Source organism: Motacilla alba, chromosome 1A, assembly GCF_015832195.1.
Source record: "Motacilla alba alba isolate MOTALB_02 chromosome 1A, Motacilla_alba_V1.0_pri, whole genome shotgun sequence".
In the NCBI taxonomy this organism is placed as follows: Eukaryota; Metazoa; Chordata; class Aves; order Passeriformes; family Motacillidae; genus Motacilla; species Motacilla alba.
The window spans coordinates 48,387,108-48,404,491 of record NC_052031.1 but is presented as its reverse complement, the minus strand read 5'-3'; the positions used below and the strand labels follow the sequence as shown (position 1 = coordinate 48,404,491).

General features: G+C 44.9%; 2 protein-coding genes across 6 annotated transcripts in view; one reads left to right on the top strand and one right to left on the bottom strand.

Annotated features, from left to right (window-relative positions):
• Window positions 1–17,384, top strand: part of ACO2 (aconitase 2) — a 30,570-nt gene that overhangs the window by 147 nt on the left and 13,039 nt on the right. The window contains exons 1-3 of one of the 3 annotated variants that reach the window (XM_038153753.1): window positions 8,090–8,229; window positions 13,852–13,994; window positions 15,048–15,306. In XM_038153753.1, coding sequence (XP_038009681.1) covers window positions 8,194–8,229; window positions 13,852–13,994; window positions 15,048–15,306 — 438 coding nt within the window. In that variant the 5' untranslated portion in view covers window positions 8,090–8,193. Of the gene's footprint in view, window positions 1–8,089; window positions 8,230–8,497; window positions 8,519–13,851; window positions 13,995–15,047; window positions 15,307–17,384 lie in introns of those variants that run through there. The other 2 variants (XM_038153755.1, XM_038153754.1) reach the window with 2 other exon arrangements.
• PHF5A (PHD finger protein 5A) lies at window positions 1,373–8,190 on the bottom strand. Of its 3 annotated transcripts, none has more exons than XM_038153764.1 (4): window positions 8,028–8,190; window positions 6,677–6,700; window positions 5,100–5,266; window positions 1,373–2,082 (listed from the first exon to the last, which is right to left on the bottom strand). In XM_038153764.1, the coding sequence occupies exons 1-4, from the start codon at window positions 8,158–8,160 to the stop codon at window positions 1,993–1,995; spliced, it is 414 nt and encodes a 137-aa protein (XP_038009692.1). In that variant the 5' UTR covers window positions 8,161–8,190; the 3' UTR covers window positions 1,373–1,992. The 3 variants fall into 3 exon arrangements, with proteins under 3 accessions (XP_038009692.1, XP_038009694.1, XP_038009693.1); XM_038153766.1 differs by lacking the exon at window positions 8,028–8,190 and adding an exon at window positions 7,796–7,983; XM_038153765.1 differs by lacking the exons at window positions 6,677–6,700; window positions 8,028–8,190 and adding an exon at window positions 5,656–6,652.

Here is a 17,384-nt window from a genome sequence, read left to right as displayed (position 1 = left end):
CCAGGGTGTATTGGTTCTGAGACAAAAAATAATTCCTTACCTAATTTCCCTGTACCTTTACTGAAAAACTTTGTCATCGTCCAAATTTCTGGGAAAGAAAAAAGTGTGTACAAACCTTCTGCATTCCTAATGAGATAATTTGGGCGGCCTGACTGAGGGTAAGTGATAAATTCTGGTTGAAGTGATAAAGTTCCAGGTACAACAAATCTGCATGTCATGGCCTGCTTTTAAAGAAACACAGAATTTAAAATGGCCGATAACAGGGCTGACATGGACTTCCCAGTCTGCCGAGGCAGTTGCTTATTCCCATAGAACTGCTTTGGGAGAATAGGTTTGCTGTAACCGATGAGCTAGATTGCTCTGAAAATCTTGGCAAATGGCATCCATCAGAAGCTGTGTAGGGAAAAAGACATTGATACTCTCAGAACTGCAAAAAGCTTGGAAGAGAAACCTGACAGAGTTAATAGCTGGGGCAGGAGAGGGAGGAACAGCTGAGATAGCTGTAGGGCCAGTGACAGCTACAACCAGCTGCAGCAGGGAAGAATTATTTTCGAGGGGAGGATAATCACAACTTGTGTGCTTTTCACTTTTATCCAAATGGTTGGAGCAGGTAGAAGAGGTATTTAAGCCAAGGAGTGTTAGAGGAATTGGTACTAGCCTCAAGGGAATAGCTGAAATCCTGGAAGGGGCACAAAACAAAGAACGGTTTTGGGGCTCTGCACCCCAAAACTGCACAAAGACAACTGTGTTAGTGTAGCACACGCTCTGCTCAGACAACAAGCGCTTGAAGGACTGCAAGGCTCACTGAGCCAGGACCCTGATTTAACCATCTGAGGAGTACACACCCATGGGGAACTCGGTTCCGCCTCTGCACAAAGGCGCCTGTTCCCAGATCTTTGCTGAGCCAACAGACTGCTTTTAGCCTCTACTGGTATTTGACAAACAAGCAGCCTCTGGTTTCCAGCACGCACACGGCCAATAGCCCAGAACACAATGGTTGGTTTCCCGTTACAGCAGGGAAGGCTTTAACTTATTCACAAGAACAGGACAGCGAGTCAAATAGCTTAGTAGGTTTTAGAAAGGGATTGGATGTTTGCATGGTGAAACAACATCCACGGCCGTATTAGCCAGGATAAGGGTTACAAGCTCAGCGATCCTCATGCTACGGGACAAAATGATCAGTGGCTGGGATCACAAGCAGACAAAAGCAACAGCCGTTCCCTGAAGCTCCTTGTGGCAAGGTCACGTGGCCATAAGCAGACACTGTCAGAAACCAGATAACCCATTGTAAAGTGCTAGCTGGGCTAATCCTCCATGTCCCCAGCAAGCTCCGGAGGGGCTAGGCACAGAATGAACCAAATAGAAATCCTTGTTGTACCAAAAATAAAAACCCAAAAGAAAAAGCTTTATTGGTACGCATCCTACAGAAATGGTTACAAGAAATGGCCTTGGATTTATCTGTCAAAGAAAACATGGAACAGCTGTGCTCTCCCTAGGAAGGTACCAGCCATAAGCAGATTCCTTACAAAACAGGGCAGCATGGAAATATACTGGAGGAAGGGAGGAGGGGAGCGGATTGATGTTTTGTTCTTCAACACTGATGGATGGGGCAATTTCAAACAATTGAGAGGAGGCCCAGTAAGAACAACCACAAGGTGTTTCTCCACACTAAAAAGAGCACTTTCCATTTTTACATGGCTCCTTCTACGTGTAAGTGCTTGCCCACTCTGCTTTGTATAGAGAGTTGGGGCAACTACTAGCAGAGCTTCTGCAAAGGCAAAAGACAGTAATCTTCATTTGCCCTCTCTCATCAATTGTTCTCATCAGGTTTCAGTCCCCACTCCGTCTGTTATTTCTCCAATCCTAAGTGTATTACTGAATTTGTATTGCTTTAGAAAAAAGTAACCAACAAGTTTTCAGTAAGAGTAAAGTCCAGAGATGTTCCAAGACCCTCTTGCCAACCCAACAGGAGGTAGCCACGTACAAATAGGATCACCTCTTCTTGAAGCCATACTTCTTCCTTTCATAGAAAAGATCTGTCTTGGAACTGCCCAGGTTGACGATCTTAGGGCAACCATCTCTCTGTAATAAAAGAAAATGCAAGTTAGGAAATGGGCAAACACAGAACAACATCATAGTTGTGGTAGGTTCTCAGTTCCTACACTCCTCGCCCTGTCCTCAACACATTTCAAACACCTGTACAGACAAATTGCTCTCCAGCACTGGTTACCAGTAAGACAGTGGAACAGAGAAGAGCATGGACGTTTCTTCAGCATTACTGTAGGACATGGTCTCCCTCAGGGCCAAAATGGGAAAACAGCTCATAGAACATCAGCCATTTAATGAAAAGGATGTGCTGTGCCTCAAGACCAAATTCTTTCTAAATCAGGATAGCAGGACTTCTAGGGCCCAGAGGAATAACCTTTCCCCTCCTTAGCCAAGAAGAATCTTGCTGCTCTAGATGTCACCAAACCATTCTTGTGTTTAGGAACCCCTCACCAGTGACAGCAGAACTGAATCTCAGATTTCTTGTATCCTGGATTGATTACTGCAGAGGCTGTGGGGTCAGCTACTCACAGCAGCTACATAGATAAGTTCTTGTACCTGAATTCCAGCAGATGGTGAGAAAAAAGCCTCAAGAAAAGCAAGGCAAGTAGGGGAGACCCTCCTGAGAGATGTGGTTGCAAAACCAAATCAGAAATGCCCTCTTGGTATACCTGGGGAGATTTGCCCGTGGGCCACCTGAGCCCAGCATCTGCATAATTCTTTAGGGCAAAACATTATGACTGGCCACAGCAGTTGTGAGGGACCCAGCAGGCAGAGGAACACGTGTCCTCAGCTGAAGTGCAAGCCTGAGTGCATTAGATTTAGAAAGCCCCTGGGCAGATGTCAGATGCTGTAGAATGTGCACCCAAGCTGCCTGGCTCCCATGCCAGAGATAATATCTGGTGGGGAGGATCTGCATGATGGGGATAACAGGAGAGGTGGGGAACAGAAATCATCCCTCCCCCACACACCTGCCACGACTCATTTCTAGCTACTGTCTCCTTATTTCATTTTGAACCTCAATAGTAGGACTCTTTCAAGACTTCCTCCCACAATCCATGGAATCTGTTCAAATCTTGACAGCCTTATTGCAGGGCTCTGTTCATTCTTCCACCTCCTCCTAAGGACACAGCTCATGAGCACCCTCCTTTCTCCAACAAAAATTACTATTTACAACTCAGAGATGTCCTGGGTGACAAGGTGGGATTCAGGCCCTTACCCACAGATCAAAGTGGGCTGAAACAATACCTCATTCCTTCCTCCACCAGAATAAATGAACCAAGAGTAACCAGGTCCTTTGCTTTGTGCCCAATAGCATTCCATCTCTGCCATCCATTTTATTTGCTTTCTTGCTTCACTATTTTTCCCAGTCTTTCTCTGAGGATGATGAAAATGCTGTGGCTGAAGCCTTGGACTGTTAAAGCTTCAGGTACAGAGCTCTGCCCATGTGGTTTTCTTATTCACATCAGCACCAGATACCATAATTGTGACAGGCAGCAGCACACTAAATTTTTTCTTCTTCTGGGCTCCCTATGCTTGTGCAAGCTTTCTTCAATCCTGCAACAAATCATGTCAAATCTGCTGTTTCAGACCTGCAACTTCACATCTGCAATAATATGTAACATCTGAGTTTTCTGCTACAGAGCAACTTTCTTCACTCACAGCAGCACTCACCCAGGTGTCAAAATACCCCAGACCTGTTATTCTTCTCCAGCTCTATGTTTTCTACAGTCCTCCCTGACAGAGCAGCTGGTTATTTCACACCCGAACCAAACATAAGATACAGGTAATCTTAGGTTATGAAAAACACTTGTTGGGAATCCCAACGAATTGATAAAACTAAAACCAAGCCTATTTTACTCATGACTTATAAAGCCAGGCACCTTCATTCCAAAGGCAAGTGAACAAAATTACTGTTTCTCACAGCATTTATAAAGTAGGAGGCAGCACCCCCCCTCAAAGCACTTATATCCATATTTAGATACAGAGAAAGATTATGGTCCTGTTAGATCTGATGACTAAACTCAAAGGAGGACCTGCTCCTGTTCTGGATTTGGCTGCAGGCCTCTAGAGAAAACAGGCACTAGAGAGAATAAAAACAGCAACTCGCTCAGCTGAGGACACTCCTGTAAATCACTCTGAACAACTCTCTCAGCACGTTCTTCACAGTCATTGGGGTGTGTAGGAAATGGCATTTGCAAAGCACCAAACAACTTTTAACAGACACTCTCACAGCTACCAGGCCTACATTCTGGGATAGCAGAACAGTAAGCATCATGTTCTTGTTCTCCTGTGAGATCTTTCTGATGCTTTGTTGCAGTTCATGTTCTGCACTCATTGTGTTGGAGTATTAACAAAGCCTCAGGAAGGGTGAACAGCTGCCTCATTTCCCAGGTGCAATGGCTTTCAGCACAATATTGTAAAAAGATGATAGCTCTGGCTATAGACAAAAGGGACCATTACACCAAAAAGCATTAGAAGAGAAATATCTACAATACAGACAATTCCAGAAAAGAGTAAGAAAATATACATTGTATCCCACTGAAATTATACAAGAAGCATCAAACTCTGAAACACAATTACCAGTGGAGCCACTGGACACTAAGGACCAAATCTACCTTGTTATTAAAAGGAAAAGAAATGTTTTGATTCCACAGGCCTTATAGTACCATATGTGCTCTTCATCAACGGCTCATAATGGACTTTAGGGAGGCTAAAGCTGCCTCCCTAAAGCTGCTTCTGCCACCGCCTTGCAGTGTCTGCAATATTTCTGACCCTGGTGAAACCTAGGCTGGAGCTGTACTAAGATAACAACCTGAAGTGTTATCAAGCAGTGTGTGGAGGAAATGAACTGTGAGTGTGCAAAACAGAGACCCTTAGAATGAAGGGAGTTACAATACCTCAAAATGCTTTGCAAACACAGAGACCCATCGACAGGGGAATAAATGTTTCAGGTATCGCAAACAAGAGCCAATCGTCCCACCACTAATTTCAGCAGCTCCAAGCCCCTTAAAGGGAAGCATGACTACTGTGTAGCTGGGATGGCAACTTACATCTTTTTCCTGGATGGTGCACTCCTTGCAGTAGTAGGCGTCGGACACCCCGGGCCCCCCGCAGATGACACATCGGCCCTGGTAGGAGCCGTAGTTACACTCGTCGCAGATGCGCACCAGGGTGCAGGGCCGCACGTAGGAGTCGCAGATCACACACTTGCCATCACCTGCGAGCACAGCACAGCCTTTGGTTACAGAATGTCCTTCCTGCCACCCCTGCATCAGAGGAAAAGCTTCCTGGTCGAATAACTTTCCTGTACACTCTAAGGCAATACAGCTGAACTGCAGAAACGTGCCTTGCAGGCACAGGGCACAACTTTGTATTGCACACAGACCTCGGAGCAACAAGGGCCGTGGCCTGCAATATTTGAGGGTTTTTTTAAAATTTAGTCATTCATTCACAGTCAGAGAAGAAACCCAAGTAGTTACTTGGGTAACTACTTTGTGATTAATCAAGACTTGCTTAGATTGTACCACTACTTTTACTCTAGAACTTTTCCTGACTTATTCATTTGCAAAAGAAAAAAAGCCAGAGTGACAGGACTAGAGTCCTTACCTACACAGAAGCAGCAGCGTAAGCTTCTCCCACAGTGCCACTTCAACAAAAGTCTGGAGTTATTATGCCCAAAGAGATAAGAGATTATACTCATGGGCCCTTTAATCCTTCATCTCTGACAAGGCCAAAGGAAGGGCAAACTGGCATAAGCAGCCATTTCACAAAAGTTGCTCTTGCGCTCTCACAAGGAACTGAGTGAAATTCAAGTACTGATATCATACAGGCAAGGAGCCAGCAGATGCCAGTGACAGTTTCTGCTGAGCTGGACCTTAACCAAAACACTGACCTACGGATGAAAGGCTTCATATCCTATTACCAGTTCCCAAGGTATCTAATCCTGACGCCCACAAACAGCTTGCCTAACCTGCTCTTAAATCTCTGGCGTGACAGCCCTCAGCTACTACCAATGGCAATCTGTTTCACTGTCAGGTGCTCTTGAAAATTATCTTCTTGCTTCAGGCTGTCCTTCTCTCACTTTACTTATTCTCACACTATTTTTGAGTCACAAAGTACTCACCTCATTTGTTCTGTTCCCCTACATGATCTAACAACAGATCACAAGGATCTAACAACAGATCATACTCCTTCTTCCCTTTCACAGCTAAGCATTTGATTATGGTCGTTTTTCCTGCTCTGACTTTAGATGTTTGCCCTCCCTTTCTTCTTCTCCCAGCTGCTAATGGGAACCTTTCTCACAGTGTGATGAAGCCAAAACCCAAAAATGCATTTTTCCCCCTGCTTTAAAATGATCAGGATGATATTCTGGTATTACAGATTACAAGGATTCAGTGAAGCAGGCACTGTAGCCTCAGCCCCTAGAAATGCTGGCAGCAGGTACTCCAGTACTGCGTTTGTGTGACAGTCTGTTTGAGCTGGCAACGTTAAGGTAATTGCTCCCTTCTCAAAGAGTGACGTTAAGTTTGGGGTTAAAGCAAAATAGATTCCAACCTTCAAATCCAAACTGCATGCTCTGACCAAAACACCACGTTCTCAAGCAACTAAATGTGGATGCTATACTTACATTTTTCACAGAGTCTTCCGATTGCTGGGAAAAAAAAACAAAGAAAAATTTATTTGAGGCAGGAGAAAAATCTAAGTACAAGCTTGAATGTCAAATAATTATCTTCTGCAATGAGCAATCCTTAAAAAATTAAAGGTTAAGATACAGAAACAGTTTGAGCATAAATACCAACATTCATGATAAACAATACATATCCTCCCAGAGAGATTTACCAGGACCAAAGATGCACTATGAATGCACAATGGCACCCCTCTGCAGTAAGAGAACCTACATTCATCATTCCATTTCAAACACAGCCAGTGTGTCTGACTGAAGGAAATGTTGTACGTGAGTCCTGGCACAGGTTTTACACTGGTTTTAGTAGGGGAAAAAAGCCAAAATCAAGTGTTTGCTTAAAGCAGTCCAAATACCTTCTTTGCTTTAGAACATGAAGGTAGTTAAATGTATCCTGGAAGTCTGGTCACTTGTCTGGGACACTCACAACAATGATGTTAGAAACTTGGATAAATGTAATTAATATTGAGTGCCAAAGACTAAATGTGCACATCCATAAAGACTAAATATTGATTTGTCTGAAAACTTAGAGAGAAGGGATTTGTCAGGACGAGACTTTTCAAAATAGACAGATAGTTAAAAGCTCTGACTATTCTAATAAGAGATTTCCTATGGACAATGCAGCTGAACGCTTTGCATTTATGGATCTTACTGAAAGCTGCTTAATTTGCTTTTCCAAGGAGTGACAGGAACCTGGAAGGGATACCTCAACTCCTAATCTTGTCTAAGAGTTCTTTGAACCCAAATGCTGACTCAGATGCGGCAAGGGTAAACCCCGTTATCTGTATCACAGGAATAACCCGGAAGATAACTTGTCTCGCAGCCAGAAAGATGCTCCCAAATGCTGCTGGATCCAAGACGCACGGCGGGGCATCGGAAATAAAAGGAAAATAAAAAGAAAACCAAAGGAGGAGGGAGGAGCGGGTGGCGCGCGCCGCCCCGCCTCCACCGGGCCTAACGGCCGCGCGCGGGCCCGACGGCCGGTAACGCGCGCGCGCCTCCCGCTCGCCCCGCGGCGGGAAAAGGGCGAAGGGAACACCCCCATCCTCCTCCCCGGGGACCCACCGACGCCCGCCTGCTTGCGGCAGAAGATGAGGTCCGGGTGGTGCTTGGCCATGGCGAGGCGACACCCGCCCGGCGCCGCTGCTTCTGCGGCCCCGCGGAGCCCTCACCGCCGCGCCGCCCCCGGGTCCTGGCCGGGGTGAGAGCAGCGCCTGCCAAAGCGCCTCCCCCGAGCGGGAAAACGCCGAGGAGATGCCGAGATAAACCCTTCCCCTAAAGCCACCCCGTCTCTAACCTTCCCCCGCCCAGAGGAGCCCCTCGTGGCGGCCGACGACCCTCTCCTGTCGCGGGTGTCTCCCTGCCAGGACCCGCGCGGCCACGCCCCCCGCGCGCGCGCCGGAGATGTCAAAGGGGCCGCGTGACGCCATCGCGGCGCGACTCCATCTTTGTCAGTGAACAAAATGGCGCCGTACTGCGTGCTGGCGGCTCGGCTGAGGGTGAGCGGCGGCGGCGGGCGGGGCGGGCAGCGGGCGGGACGGGCGGCGGGTATTGCGGCAGGGACAAGATCACTGCCCGCTGGGCGGCCACGAGGGCGGCCGCTCGCCCGCAGCCTCGAGGTCGGGCCGTCCCCGCCTCCGCGTGTAGGTCAGCGTGTCCCCGGGGCGGCCCCACGCCCTGTTTCCATGGCGATGGTGGGGCAGCCGCGGCTTTGGCGGCGGTGGCGCGGCCCCTGCTCGGGCCCTGGGGCAGCATGTCTCCCGCCACCGACCCCGGCTGGCCGTCAAGGTGAGTGCAAGGTGAACGGGGCGGCGGGGACGCGGCCTGGCGCCGCCGCCTCTCCTGTCTGCCCGAACCCCGCTGCGGAGGGCTGGAGTCGCTGTCAAAGCCCCGGCCCTGGCAGGGCAGAGAGCCCGAGGGCGCGGGCCCGAACGGTGAAATAAAAGATCTTTCCCTGGGGCAGGCATTTTTCTTTCCCTCGTCTTGTATTACTTCCCCTTATGGGCATGGGGCAGCACAAGGTGACTCCTTGTTGTGTGAGTGAGCTGTCCTTTGACTACTTTGCTTCAGAAATCCTTCTTCTAATAGAAACAGAGGCCCCTGGGTGACAAAGATGCCAGCCTTTCTGTGTGGGGAACTAGGACGGCTGAAGAAACAGGCGGGTCAGGCACATAAATTACCTTTTTTCCCTGGCTGTGATAGAGGCTCTGATAGTCTTGTCTGTCATGACCTCTAAAACTCACCTTCGCTAGTAACATGATCTTGCCACAGAGATTGCCTTCCTTAAGGCTTTGTTGTGTTTTGTGTCTGGTCAGTAATAAAGGTTTCATATCTTTTAAGGCCTGTAAGGCAAATACCAGGTGCAGTTTTCTGTTTAGGGCTGCTAAGGGATAAGGAAGCCTTTACTCCCTGTGATAAAGGCAGGCAGCGTAACTTCTCCGTTTGCCACTTGTGACCTTGGCCAATGTGTTCCCCTTTCTTGGGGAACTGAAGTAAGAATTTGGTTGGCTTTTAGTATTCTAAAAGTCTTTTGTGACTCCTAATTCCGGTTTGGTTCTAATTGTCTTACTTTAGAGGTAGATGCTTTAGAAAAGTGTAGTAGTTTTAAAATTTAAATGAAAGTCACAGAATAGCACCATTTCAGTTAGATTGGTACACTTGTTCTTACTTGTTAAATAGTTTTTAGTTTGTACTTTGAACAGAAATGACTACTCATAAAATGAAGGCAAGTCTTTTATTAGGGTAATGAATTGGTTCTTGTTTTATGCTGTGACATTGCATGAGAACAAGCAGTCATTTGCTAAAATTAATATTGTATGATCTAAACAAAGGCCGTGCTAGCACAGTCAATATGGGCAATTTAGTATTCCAGGAGGCTGTCATCTATTATCAGGCTTGGGATGCGTATTTCTTTCCCCCCTGTGAAGGACTAAATCTGTGATGCTAATCACTCATGCCTCTAGGGGATATCTTCAGGAGGCTGGGGTTTTTGCCCCTGTGTAGCAGCCTAGAGATTAATGAATATGAGCATCATCTTGTCAATCTCTGTGATAGTGCCAGCATTGACTGTGGCACATATTGCCACTATTGGTTCTGTTTGCCTCCCATCCTGGAACTGTTTTGGAGCTGGAACTGCAGAGAGAGCTTGCCTCTGAGGGAAATAAATTGGAATTAGCCTGATTTGGACTGACTGTCCTATTTATAGTTCTAATAGCCTCAAAGGGTCAAGATCTCTTTTCTGCCTACCTGAAATAATGCCTTTAGTTGCATTCAATTTTTCAAGGCACATTGCCTGAAGATTGACTGAAAGGGAGGGCTGTAAAGCTCTAAACTGCCTGAAATATCAGGTTTATCGAAGGCATTGTGGGTAAGTACCGAAATTATGTGTGGGCAGCTTTGTGTATCTGGCAGAAATGTTGGCCAGGGCTAACTGATCTTCAAAACCATCATTTTGGTTGCTCTTTTGAGGTGGGTCTAGAAAATGAGCCTGCATTTACAATTTGATTATACCATGCTGCTTTTTTTTTTTTTTTTAGGCTGAATCATGGTGAATGTTGGAAACTTGGCCAGTGTTCTTAGATCAGGGAAGATGAGGAAAGATGGTATTTTGGGTTTTAACTGGGATTTCTAGGACAGATTTCTTAGATAGAATGTAATACAGTTGCTACTCTTTTGGACATGAGCTTTTGCTCACTGGGCTCATCTGCCTTACTGGCTGCCAAAATGCAAGTTATTTTCTGAATTCAGACTCCCCGTGCATCTGGAACATTCATTGTTGTGAGCACGTTAGCTACCTTAAAATTGTAAAGAGCAGTGTTAGCTTTCTTACAAAGATTTCAGAAATAATGACCCATTTATTAGACTGGCTTTCTTGTGTCTTTAAAGGAGGCTTTTCACCTCGTGAAACACCAATAGGCATAGGAGCCCTGTAATGACTACTGCCATTCCTTTTACTGAAATTTGAACAAGGATACTGCAAACTGGAATAAGGGATTCAGTGCCAGGTGAGAGGAGGTCACTTGCCAGCTTTTTGGTCAGCCTGGGAATAAACAGTTCCTGGATAAAAGGGAAAATTTATAGATTTCTATAATGCCTACCTCCCTTGACCTTTGGGCTCAGGGCACTTCTCACTGCTTACCAAAAACCACGATGAAAGCCCCCACAAAGCACTTGTACATTCCCTCTCAGAGAAGAGTGAGAGGGAATGAAACTGGGAACTGTCAGGCTTGTGACTTTTCCTTAATCTTGCAGTTCTCCCACCCTGTTTCTGAGGATGCAGTAGGAGAAGGACAGGCATGCAGAAGAGACAGGTGTGATGAGTGACACCGTGTAGATTCTTTGTGAGAGAGAAGACTTTTGAACCAGGCAGTTTATACTTGTTGCTTGGTGGTGGGTGGTGGTGGATGCTTAGACTTGCTGGATGCCAACATGAGAAGAACCATATTGAATCAAATTAATTCCCAGCAGAAATACAGGATTATGTTTATATGGTAAAATGGTAAAATGAAGATGGCACTTTTTAAATAGTTGCCTTTTAAAATTCTTATGTAGAGAAAAATGCTGGTCTAGTCTACTGAAGCTGATTGGTTTAGGCAGTTATTTTCCCTGGCTCATATTGGCCATTACAGAAATAGACCTTCAGTTTTCCAGATTTCTCCAGGTCCAGACAGAATCCTTCACCTTAAACACACTTTCTTCCTGCTTCAGGTAGTCTGAAGCTGAGGTCAGCAGAATTCAACTACTTTGTATTGCTGATCTTGCAATTACCAGCTGATCACTGACATAATATTAGAAAAAATATTACATTTCCTTGTGCCATTTCGTGAAGTGAAAAGACCCGTAGACATGTATGATCAAACAGAAAAGATTTTACCTGATTTTTTTTTTTTGAAAAGTTTTGTTGTTCCTCTCTTTGGAGCGCCCTGCTTCAGATTTCTATTTTAATCAGCTTTGGTCCCAGGCAAGACTGAGATGCTATGAAGCCTGTGCTATTACTTTTATTTGCATATCTGTTCTTCTTTATGATGAATTAAAAAGAAATTATTGCATTAAACCACAATACATTTCCTGGCCTGGGAAAGAGATTCTTTTTCCATGAACAGTGATTAAATAGCTCAGTGGTTTTTTTTTTTCCAGCCACTCCAGCAGTTGGAGACTTTCACAAGACTTAATATCTTGTGAGGTAAAAGAAAAAAAAAAGGCCAGAACAAAGCAAACATAAAAGTTACGTGGCTGCTAGGTAAAGAGCAGCTTTGCCTAGTTTGTATGTTAAACAATGAGAAGCTGGGTGGTGTTTTATTGGTGTGGGTGGTTGTTCTAGTTTTTTTTTTGGGGGGGGGGGGGGGGGTTGGGTTTTTTTTTTTTTTTGCTGGTGGAGGAAGGAGAGGTCTTAAATCTGACACCTGTGATAAGTTCTGGAAGTTCTAGGATTAAAGTGCAGCACAGTGAAATTTGATGACAGGGTTTCCCATGCACTCAAGGAGGAGCAGTGCCCTCTGTACCACTAAGTTCACTTGCCTCAGATATTCTTTCATAACGGTGGTGTACAACTGCTGTAAGTCTGTCCTGCTTCTACCAAAAGCTCTTTCTGTAATGGCTGAGGATAGCTTGGTAAAAATGCAAACTGCACCCTTCTTGCTAGTGCGCTGAGTAGTGTCATCTTGTCTAGCTTTCCCAAAATTTTTGTTGCAAAAGATACTAAAAGATGTTATCAGAAGGACAATAAAACAAGAGATTTTGCTAAAAGTTGGTGATGTCTCTTTCATCGTTATTATTTCAGGCAATCTTTTCAATGCTGGTAACAAGAAAGCTGGAAAAAATATTCACAGGAAAACATGAAAATGCTTGAACAGATTTAAAGAATTAAATAAATTTTCTTGACAGTGGTTAAAAACCCCCAGTGGTAGGTACAATGATTATGTTCTGAACAAGGAATATTTACAATCACACATGCAAAAGGGGTGTTAAGTGTAATACTGCTCCATTTATTAACCTGTACTTATCAAAACTTTGTAACTCTGAAATAGTGGAAGAATAGAAGAAATGGGATTGACATTAAGGTATAGTACTGGAGGAGGAAGAGTTCTGAACTCTTTTCTTCAGTCTGTTTCCAGACTTCTAATGCTGACGAGTGAGACTTTGAAAGCATGTAAGAAATGCGTGTGCCAAATCCTTGGAAGTTTTTCTGGAGGCTGCTGTCTGACTCAGTTTTCAAAGCTGCGTGAGAGCTTTTAGCCCTGGGCACTGACCCATCTCTTTCAGGTCAGGTACTGTAGAGGTGCCTCGCCATAGCCTGCCCTTCTCCTGTGTTCCAGGAAACTCTCTCACTGTGGAGGCTGCCAAGTGAAATTTGGGCTTTTTTTTTCCCTGGCACTTTCTGCTGATGCATTCAGCTCACAGTATAGTTCACCTGTCGTGCAGCTAACTCACCTGTAGGGTAAGTGCAAGGCTCTTCAGAGGCAAAAGGTGAGGGTGCCTTTGAGAGAGTGAGGAAAAGAGCACCAGCCAGGCTGGTGGAGCTGGTGAGTTTTTTCCACATCTTGCTTCTCCTGCTGTGTGTTACATTGCAGACCAGGCCTGTACACCAGTCTCCTCGTGGAAATTTAATATGTTTTGTAGCATTATGGAGGGACCTTGCCTAGGAAGCTTAGTATGTGATGGTGGAACAGAGGCCCGTCCAGTCAGACTGGCGCTGTGTCTTCGCCAAGGTCAATTTCAATGTCAACACAGTGCCAGCAAGCAAATACAAACCCAGGGATAGTTTGCTTTAGAAACAGCATTGGTTCTTCACCATGACTCTGATGTGTCAGGAGCAGGGCAAACTGGTGCTTTCTTGAGAATTAGCTCATCATTGCCTGAAAGCAGATTTCTCATTTGAAAGCATAAGGCATCTGGTGCAACAAAGAAAAATGTGGAATAATTTATTAAATGTTACCTGTTCTGGGTACTTTGGAGTATTATGATGAGTATATGGAGTATTGTATGATGAAATGTACTTGGGTGCCTTTGCGTTCCTCAGTCTATAAAATCCCAGTAACGAAAACTGAAAAACATTTTTAATTGATATGTTACAGAAATTCAGTCTGCAGGGTTCCAGTTTTAATACTCGCCTTTTTTTCCAGCATGCCTTGAATAGTGGGGTACGACGCTACCATGTTGCTCCTGTCCTGTGCCAGCGGGCCAAGGTGGCCATGAGCCACTTTGAACCTAATGAATACATAAATTATGAAAAACTGGAGAAGAACATCAACATTGTCCGTAAGAGGTAAGAGTGGAGAAGGGAAGAAGGGAGGGGTCAGTGTATTGAATTGAGCTCTGCAGTGACAGGAGAAGAAGAAGAAATTGTTGTGGGGCCCTGGCACAAGGAACGTTTACCAGGGAAAGCAGCACTGAACTGTGGCAATTGTAAATATAGTGAAGCATGAGTTGTATTGTCTCCTTATAGTGGTGGGGCACTGTGGGAAGGGTTGAACGATATGATGGAGCACTGCAACGTGCAGAGAACCAGGCCAGTGCAGAGGAGGTGCTAGAAAGGGCTCCATCCTCTTTGTTTAATGCCCTCATTGAGGAGTGTTCACATTGGCCCTTGCTTCTTTCTGGGGCAGCCGCGCATGGGTCATGGTTGTTATAGGCTAATGCTTCTTAGCGCTGTGTTCTGCTGTAGGTGTTAGGCACGGAACAAAGGGCTAGGAATTCATAGCATATGTAAACACAGTGACCTTAATCTGCTGATCGAGGCTTGTGTGCCTGTTAATTTGTCGTTCCTGCTGCACTTACTGTGGCGATGGTTTGTATGACTTGTCCTTCAGGCTTTGTGTCCCTTGTTAAATCTGGTAGTTCTCATTTCAAGTTGTTGTGTTGATTTAGTTACTACTCAGAAGATCTTGCTACATACATAAATAGATCCTCAGCTGATACAGCTGCAGAATGAAAGGTCTGAGGTCACGGAGCTCCACTTAGTTATATTTGCTGTGGGATCTGGTATTTGTGAATTGAGTCTGACCTCTGTCTCACCTCTACATTTGCTGTCTTGAAGTATGACTCAAGAAATGAGCAGTCAATGTTTCTTTTATAGTATAGGAAGATTAGAAAAGAAAGCATAAAATGACATTAATTTATGTGGTTTTGAACTTTATGAACTGAACCCTTGTTTAACCATGTGCCAGTTGATATTTTAGTGCTGTAAGAAGAGCATGGAGGTTTCTCTGTGCTAATAAGTCTTAACAGTCTGAGCAATATAGGGAAGCATTCTGTTACATGCTTAAAATGGCAAATGTTGAAGTACATGAGATGCAGATACTAAAATTATTCTCCCCAGGCTTGACCGCCCTCTGACCTTGTCTGAGAAGATTGTATATGGACACCTGGATGACCCAGCAAAACAGGAGATTGAGCGCGGCAAGACCTATCTGCGCTTACGGCCAGACCGTGTGGCCATGCAGGATGCCACAGCTCAGATGGCAATGCTTCAGTTCATCAGCAGCGGGCTGCCAAAAGTGGCTGTGCCTTCCACCATCCACTGTGATCACCTCATCGAGGCCCAGTCAGGTGGTGAAAAGGATCTTCAAAGAGCCAAGGTCACTATTGCAGAGACGTAACTTCTGTCGGTTTGAAAATGTCCTTCCAGTTGAAGGATGAGCTTATTTTAAATTTTTTTCCCATAAGGACAGCCAGGAGTCAGATATGGTAACAGATTGCACTGATCAGATATGGTGACAGATTGCCTGTGGTGGTCAGCTCTGTAGGTCAGATGCAGTGAAGAAACAGACTAAATGAATTTTTGGGAGTTCTCCACCTCAGATTCATCCATTACATGGTTTAAAGGACCATGAATGTGGGAAGAGCTAGTCTTAAGTTGTTAGTGATGGAAGCCCAGATCATGTGTGTTCTAGAGAGAGAAGATATTTCAGCCAAAGGAGAGAAAAAAATTATTTCAAAGGGAAAAAAATGAAGTCAGATTACTCTATGTTGCAGTATGGCAGTGTGAAAAACTTAATGAACATATGTCTGCATTGCACTGGTGTATCCTGTGAGGGGGAGGCAAGTAGTTACTTTCCCAAGCCATTTGCTACTGATTATCTGAAGGGCAATAACTGCAGCTTTCATGGCTCATGGGTATAGTATAAATGTGTGTAAAAGTATGGAGGATGTTGGGTTTTATGTGGGAATTTCAAAGTGCTGTCCAACTGCTGATTCAGTGCCATTTTAAAATTTTCTACTCAACTGTTTTACTGCTTATTCCTCCCCAAATGAGCTTCTGTAATCTATAGACACGTTTATCTCTTACCAACGTACCACAGTGCATCTGCCAAGGAAATCTTGTTAGTCCAAGTGGACAAGTCGAGGTCCACTGTCAGAGCCAGGAGGAATTGTACCTGCAATGTTGATACCAGAATTTATGAACAGTAAATGGGTCAGCTGCATTTTAAGATTTTAGTCCATATCTATTCTCAGAAACTTGTGGTGTTGAAGTATCTGCTTTTGGCTTTCTTCAGTGGGCCACAATAAATCAGCTTGCACCACTCAAGAGTGATTTGGGGAGTTCTTGCTCTGCTTGTCTCAGTCCTAAGCTGTGCAATTAACAGTTTGAGACTTAACTAAATCAGACAATTTCTTTTCTCCTGTTCACCTCCTGTTTTCCCTTTTCCCCTATTCCTGCATTTATTCTCCACAGTGCAATTATATTTGCTGCAGCTCTGAATTGAGCTGAGTCCCTTCTTTGCCATCCACTCTGAGCAGAGCAAGTAAAGGTCCTGCCTTCTTCTGACTGGCGTCTGCTGCTGCCAGCTGGCACACAATGAATGCTGGCAGGCCAGAGGGTGGTTTGGGTTTACTGGGGGAGGGATGCACAAACAGAGTGGAGTGACCCAACTCCCAGTGGAAAACAAGGCTTAAAGAGCTGCTGTGGCCTCTTGGGAAACTTCAGCAAATGTGTGCTGAGACAATTCTTCAATTAACTCGTTTCCCTTTTCCCTTCATTCTGAAGCTTAGCTGCATGAGAACAGTCTTTAAGAAATTCTCTCCTTCTAGTGCTTATCTTATCTACTCCGGCACTCTCCTGCCAAGAACTGTTAGGATATAATAGTGTCATACTTCCTTGGCAACCATGGTTTTTCTCACAAGCAATTTTCACGGTGTGACCTCCACCAACAATGGTGACAGTGCAGCAAGAAAGACAGCATTGTGTGGGTCTTAAACAGGGGACTTGCTAGAATGACAAATGACACTCACCAACTCCCCTGGCAGTGAACACTTCCAGTTCCATTTCTTAATCTGTAAAAATAAAGCCAGAATATTTATCTAAGGGATTTGAAATGTCTCCAGAGCATCTGTATAGGAAAAAGAGCACTTGGTAGAGAAGGAAGGAGGGGCTAGAATGAGTGAGGGAAACAGGTTAATAAAAGCCCCTGAGAATAGGGAAAGTGAGCACAGCATATTTAAATGTCTTATTGGCAGGGTTTTCCTTAAATTGTGCCGTTTGGAATTAGAAACTAAAAAACTTTTAGTAGAGCTACAAGTGGGATGAAATTAAATGGTCTGTTATAACTGTCTGTCAAACAGTCTTAATCTTGACCTTTTGGTTTTAAAAATTATGTGCACCTCCCTCCAGCTGCTGCAAAACTGGAAAGCAAACTACAGGCAGGCATGTAAAGGA